This window comes from Aphis gossypii, unplaced genomic scaffold (genome assembly GCF_020184175.1).
Source record: "Aphis gossypii isolate Hap1 unplaced genomic scaffold, ASM2018417v2 Contig00254, whole genome shotgun sequence".
NCBI classification, from domain to species: domain Eukaryota; kingdom Metazoa; phylum Arthropoda; class Insecta; order Hemiptera; family Aphididae; genus Aphis; species Aphis gossypii.
Genome location: NW_026083043.1, coordinates 87,979 through 94,927, shown reverse-complemented (window position 1 = coordinate 94,927; position 6,949 = coordinate 87,979). Strand labels below are relative to the sequence as shown.

Sequence of the window (6,949 nt, the reverse complement as noted above, 5' to 3'; positions counted from 1 at the left end):
ATGTGCTTAAGCGACAACGGCCCGCAGTTCGTAGCAAACGATATGCGTAAGGCGATCGAGCGATGGGGGGCTGAGGGTTGGACAACTCCGGTATATCATCCGAGGGCCAACCCGGTCGAACGCCGCAACCAGGACATAAAAAAAGGTCTACGCGCGCTACTCGTCGACGGTAACCACAACACCTGGGACACCAAGTTAGCCCCTATACTGTTTTCAATCAGGAATAGACGCAATGACCAGACAGGATATCCACCGTCGGTACTTGTCCTCGGCAGAGAGGGCAAACGACCGGGGGATTGGGCACTGTCTCGTACAGCGGACAGCTCGACCGAACAAACAGATAAGGGCAGGGCGACACGTGAGAGCGCCGTACTGGACGCACCGCCTGCAACGGGGGACCAGACGGACACGAAATACAAAACAGGTGACACGGTGTACTATAGAGCGCACCACCTGTCGAGCGCGCACAAAAAATTTCATGCCGGATTCGCACCGAAATGGTGGGGACCGGTAAAATTGTACAAACGTGTGGGTAAAGGCGTGTTCCTTACGGACCAACAACCCGCACGCAAAATCCACGTGTCCTGCCTCAAACGGGCGACGACCGCAACACAACCCCACCCCACCCCACCCACCCACCAACAAACCCAAAACTAAATTAAATGAATTTCAGTCGGCATAATGCAGCGGAACACGGCAACCACGGCGACCAATATCCAGCAGGCGGCGGAGCTGTTGGAACGAAGCCAGGAACTGCTGAGGGTGGCAAGCTTGGAGGAGCCCACCAACATCACCACGGCAGCGCGGGTGAGGCGGATGCCGACGGAGCAGCTGCAGCGCGATCCGGTGTGTGGCGGCGTACACACGCGGCTGGGAGGACCGCACGGCCGTCTTCCGTAGGGCAACGAGCGGCGATCCCACGACGGCGATCCGCCTGAACAGGTCGCGTAGCCCCAGGCAGGCGTCCCGACCGGCGGCCACAGCACGGGCCGACCGCCAAGCGCGTCCGGCAGTCATGCCGCCAGCCCCAAGGCCAAACATCACCAGGCCGACACCGCCCACCGCCAATCATCCGCCGTCACCGCACACACGGACGTCAAGCGCTGCAACAACGACGCCCACAACTGTTCCGGCCCCGCTGAACGCCCGTCAACGCCGGAACCTGCAACGGATGCGGGACCTCCGGGCCCGACAGCAGCACTCTCAGCAACACCGCCTGGAAAAACCGGCCACTACAGCCCCTCCAACCACCGCCCCGACAGTGGTAGCGCCGCAGCAAGGTACCGCGCCACCGGCCCCCGCCGTAGCCACGGTACCGGAGGTAGCAATACCTACCGGAACAACCGGGGCTACGGAACATCCAACAGCCGCCCCGTCTCAAACCGTTGATATGGAAATATCAGCGGAAGAGGAGGCGGAACTGCTGGGAGGACCGGACGCGCACTTTGCCGACGAGGTGGACATGGAGACGGTGTTTGACAATAGGTTCCATAGTCTCCCGACGTCACCTCGACGGGAGTAGGCACGCCGGGGCACGTCCGCTATCACCAGCCGGAGATACGTGCCAAAACCTCGGACAAGTGCCTGCAACCGGCGACCGCACCCACACCCTTGGCACCGCCGGGGCATGTCCGCTATAACCAGCCGGAGAACATGCCCGTGGATAAAGTGCCCACACCCCACCACACACCGACACACCGCCGGTACCGGCAGGAACTCCGCCGCCGTTGGCGGTTTGGGGGGGGGAGTATGACGCGGTCCCGCATAATAGTCGCTTGAATACAAGCGACCTTTGCACGGATACCCGCGCCGTCACCTGCCTGCCCAACCGCCAATCGACGACGGCCGACACCGACGCGCGATAAGCGCGTCTGGAATTGTCAACCGCCGGTACCGCGGACTCGCTCGGTCACTAGTTTTTCGACCGTCCCGACGAACACCGCGGACCGATTTACTCCACCCCCGTCACACCATCAACCGTAACAAAACGGCCATTCTTTTGCTTTTAGCTTATTTACTTTTTGTCACCGACATTTGTATACAATTTCAAATATACGGCGATCACGCACCATTTAACACAACGTAGTGCTTGTTTTTTTTTTTGCCTAGCGTATTATTTTTGTTCTTTCCACGTTCCCCACGTGTATTTTTTTTGTTTTTCACCACTGTGCGCGTCGGCTTCGCGACTGACACCGAGGCACCGCTACACTTCATAGCGAAAGTCTAGTTTCTGGTCTTCGGTGAAATCAGATATGGATGGTAGAATACTTTCGAAAAATGAACGGTCTGGATTAAGTTCTTGAATGACAGTTGGAGTAGGAATTGGAGTGTTCATAAAATCAATTAAGGAGGTCTCTATATCCGATTTGCGTTTTTTCATAGAACGCTGGTTGTAGGGAGGAGGTTGTTCCGGTTTCTGTGGCTGGGTTAGCTCTTCCTCTATTTCGTCGTTACCAAAGCTGGATTGTGTTTCCGTAGTAGCACCTGCAGTTTGTAAGAATGATAATTGCCGGGCATAAATGTATTTTCTTCCTGATCCAGCTGCCTGTCCAGATTTTGTTTTGTTTAAACTTTTTTTAAAGTTGTCCTTGACATTTCGCCATTTTTTTATACAAGAGGTACCTGAAAATACAGTAATTGTTTTATACTATTTTAGATTCTGAGCGGAGTGATGAATGTATTGATTTTATAATGATGTGTATTTTTTTATTTGTGTCTGTGTACACGATAAGTAGTCTAAATAATGCTACGATTTTCAACTTCAGTATTTTGTTCGATAGGAAATTGAATCTAGTTGGTGCATGGTGTGAAGTTCTCAATTTTTTTATTAATGTTTTTTTTTTCTTTGATTACAGGTATTTAGGCAGCGGGTGTGATCAGGTAGATTTACACTTGTCGTACAAAATTAGACACACGACTTTCGGTAAGATTTTAAGAAGTATGCAATTCAATTTGGGAATGTTTACGCGCGGAGACCTTTCCTGATTTTACACAAGAACGCTGGAAAGATATTGCTCAAATTTTTCAAAAATATGCCCTTTTCCCAAATTGCTTAGGCGCGATTGATGGAAAGCACGTACGAATTAAAAAACCAAAAAACAGTGCGTCACCATTCTACAATTACAAACATTTCTTTTCAATTGTGTTGCTAGCAATTGTAGACGCGAATTACAAATTCATTTATATTGATGTAGGGGCTTTTGGTAAAGAATCTGACAGTACAATATTTGAAAATAGTCCTTTTAATATGAAGCTCAAAAATAATCAACTGAATATCCCAGGAAGTCAACCTCTCCCCGGAACTGACAATCCAAAAATGCCCTTCACGTTTATCGGAGATGAGGCATTTTCTCTTTCACCCAAAATAATGCGACCTTATAGCGGTATAGTTTTGTCCGAAAAAAAAGGATTTTCAACTACAGGCTGTCACATGCTCGAAAATATGTTGAAAGTGCATTTGGCATATTATCAAATAAATGGAAAATATTCCATAAACCCATCAATGCAAATTTAGATTTATGCATACTTCTAGTAAAAAGTTGTTGTGTTCTGCACAATTTCGTACGATCCAGAGATGAATTTAACATTCAAGAAACAATGAGTGTGGAATGATTCATTGAAATCGAACAAGACACATCAGAACCTACTCCGAGAGCTACTAATCAGTAAACAATGCAAGAAACAATTTGGCAGATTATTTTGTTACAGATATCGGCAGTGTGCCTTGGCAAACAAATTATATGCAAACTAGATACTTACGTATTGTCTTTATATTTTCTATTGTACAATTAACACGTTCACTGCCGACCGAATTATGCATTAGCGCTCGCGTAGCCGTAACCAAAAACCAGTCTCGGCTGATACTGTCAACTACGTGTTGACACCCGATTCATGCTAATTATAAATAAGAATCCACAATTATATTTAAATAAATACTTGATAAATATTACTGTTCATACATCACACTTACAATTATATTTTTCAATAATATTACGATACTATTGAGTTTATATTGTTTATAAATACTTTGTTTTTTTTCAATTTGTACTACAACACAGCGGTTACACAAAAATGTAAAATGAAAATTCAACTTTTTTTTTGTATAGATTTATTTTTAATAATTAATAAAATGAAATAAAATTAAAAAAATACTACTTATTGAATTAGACTGTAGTTTTTAACTTACAAATAAGTATAAATATAAATAAAACAATAAATATAATTTTTAATTTATATACTTCTGTGAAATTCTTCGAAGCAGTCTAGACAAAATCCTGGCTCGTCTTCACACATTGAACAATAAAACGACGTCATTTTTCGTACTCCTTTTGAACTGCATAGTTTACATCTCTTATACATGATTTTGTTGTTTTTATTTTTAGGTACTTTTTTTGAAAAATGTAATGTGTTATTATTTGTTGGTTGTCTTTCAGTAATATTACTTTCCCCAGAATTTAATAAAGTCGAAATAATTTTTAACCGATAGTCGTAAAATGAAATTTTTTTTACATTTTTATTATACAATAAGTACGAATTAAGTAGTAGGATTCGTATAAAGTGTATTCCTAGTTTCTTATACCACCGCAACGTTTTCCTTTCGCAAGGATAATAGGAAAGCATTTGATCCTGTCTGTCAATGCCCAACATATATTCATTATACTTTATTATGGAAAGAGGTTTCGATTTAATTATTCCTCTTCTATTAGTTATATTTACCAAATCGTGTGAATGTTCTGAAGATATTGCAATCACATCTCGTCTGTCTTTCCATTTTACCACACCAACTCCCTTTTCTGTATATTGACAAATTGTTTCACCTTTCTTCAATTTTTTATCATTTATAGCTTTAGGATTATTTTTTCTATTGGCTCGTAAAGTACCCGTACAGTATGTTTGTTTTTCTAATAAATAATGTGCTAACTTGACACTGTTATAATAGTTGTCCATATAGATTGAATGGCCTTTGTAATAATAACCTTCCATTAGTTTCTCTACAACGTATTCGGTATGACTTAACTCTTCTGATGTACCAGTACCTTCTCCTGAATAAATTAGAACTCTATGAACCAATCCCCACGACTCAGTCATCATATACAACTTAATCCCGTATTTGTGTCTCTTATTTTTTATATACTGACTAAACATAAGTCTTCCTATAAATAAAACCATAGATTCATCGATCGATAAATTTTTAGATGGTTGGTAAAGTTCTTCCATTGTTTTATTGAAATAATTTGTCATTTTGTCGATTTTATGTAAGCGACTTGTAGGATTATCATTTTGTCCTGGATTTTTGCAAAAATGTAGGACTCTGAGCAATAGCATAAATCGGTTACGACTCATAGTACTACGAAAAATATGAAAATTGAAAAGCTCATTGGTTTTCCAATAGTCTTCTAATCTATTTACGCGAATAGTACCAGTGTGAAATAAAAGAGCAATACATTTTTTCATTTCAACAACGTCTGTATTTTTCCAAGTTGAAATACGAGAATTAGACCGATCGCTGTTCAAAAAGACTTCAACTGCATATGAATTTGCCTCTTCAACTAAAAACTCCCAAAATGTGTTTGTAACAAATAAATTAAAATAATCGATTGGGTCGTTACCTTTAGGAAAAATTTTAAGTCCTGGTGTTTCAGAAAAAGGAATATCTATAAACTTGAGGACGAAAAGTAGACCAGTTATAATTGTTTTCACGGCTAATTTGTGGTGAAGCTAAATCTGTTTCAGTAAGCGATGCAGGCGGTTGATTGGCAATATTTTGTTCAACTATATTATTTTGATCGCAATCGTCATCTGCAGAATCACCCTCGCCTAAACTATCACTACCAGAATTAAGACCAAAATCTTCGTCTGACAATAGAAAATCTCCATTATTAATCATACTGAGTATTTCTTCATCAGTAAGAATAGAAGCCATTATACTATCACTATGTAGGATTAAAATGAACAATTTTAAATGTACTTAAAAAAAAACACACAAAATAATATCAATTCTAGTGACTACAACTGACTACGACAATGTACGCACGTTGAAGAATGACTGTCAAACATAAAAGATAAAACTGTGTAATATTTCAACAATAATAATTAGGAAAAATATTCTATAAATAATTCGAAACATGAATCCAACTATGCCATTCAATTCTACACGGGCTATCGAATCTATTAATAAATAAATAAATAACATCCGATAAAAGCCAACTCCGTGACAATATATTAAAAAAGGATAGTCTTGGTGTCAACAACGTATTGACAGCGGCCACCGGCGAATGTAACGTGTGTCAACTACGTGTTGACACCGGCAGTGAACGTGTTAAATAATGTGTTCAAATATTTCTTAAAAATTAAATAAATCAAATCGCCTACCGCAGCGAAAAAGGTCGTATCTCGATTTTTTTCATTTTTGAGTTACGACTATATTCGCATGAGAAATATTTATATTTATAAATATTATATATTTGAATACCAAAAAATAATTATTATAAATTTTAGTATGTTTATTATTGTGAATTAATTACCTTTAGTTATAATCAATTGCTTTTCAACATATCTGTTATAATTAGTTTGAAAACTACTCAATGTGTGAAAAGCAATATGATTTTCAGTACCAATATACCAATTATTCGGTAAACTTAAAGTGTTTGTAATGTTTGTATTATTTAAAATGTTATTGAATACATCTAATTGGTTTTCTACATCAATCTGTATCTACATAATAATAAAGTGTATTGTGTATATTAATTACTTATACTAATAAAATCATTATATGTTTAGAACCTTTCGTCTTTTAGAAGTTGAGAACTCTTCTTCATTCAACTGTTTTGAAACATCTATAAAATCTGGTACTGCTGTATCATTCAGAATTTCAAACTACATAAATGATTATTTTAAAAAAAATGTCTACTATGTTATATACAAAAATATGATATTTTGGTAAGTAATT

General features: G+C 40.0%; 3 protein-coding genes across 3 annotated transcripts in view; 2 read left to right on the top strand and 1 right to left on the bottom strand.

The window, feature by feature from the left end:
• Positions 1-657, top strand: LOC126553528 (uncharacterized). Its single transcript, XM_050208679.1, has one exon. It carries the CDS (start codon positions 1-3, stop codon positions 655-657), a length of 657 nt encoding a protein of 218 aa, XP_050064636.1.
• A 358-nt stretch (positions 658-1,015) lies between these two features.
• LOC126553527 (mucin-7-like) lies at positions 1,016-1,522 on the top strand. The gene has a single exon (XM_050208678.1). The coding sequence runs from the start codon at positions 1,016-1,018 to the stop codon at positions 1,520-1,522; it is 507 nt and encodes a 168-aa protein (XP_050064635.1).
• A 681-nt stretch (positions 1,523-2,203) lies between these two features.
• The window catches only part of LOC126553526 (uncharacterized), a 29,744-nt gene continuing 24,998 nt past the window's right edge, over positions 2,204-6,949 (bottom strand). Inside the window, exon 2 of the mRNA XM_050208677.1 lies at positions 2,204-2,622. Within this exon, the coding sequence (XP_050064634.1) occupies positions 2,204-2,622 (419 nt within the window). The remainder of the gene's footprint in view (positions 2,623-6,949) is intronic.

Bases quoted from the DNA above. Each gene is read 5' to 3' on its own strand.
- LOC126553528 (XM_050208679.1), top strand. From the start codon at position 1: ATGTGCTTAAGCGACAACGGCCCGCAGTTCGTAGCAAACGATATGCGT.
- LOC126553527 (XM_050208678.1), top strand. From the start codon at position 1,016: ATGCCGCCAGCCCCAAGGCCAAACATCACCAGGCCGACACCGCCCACC.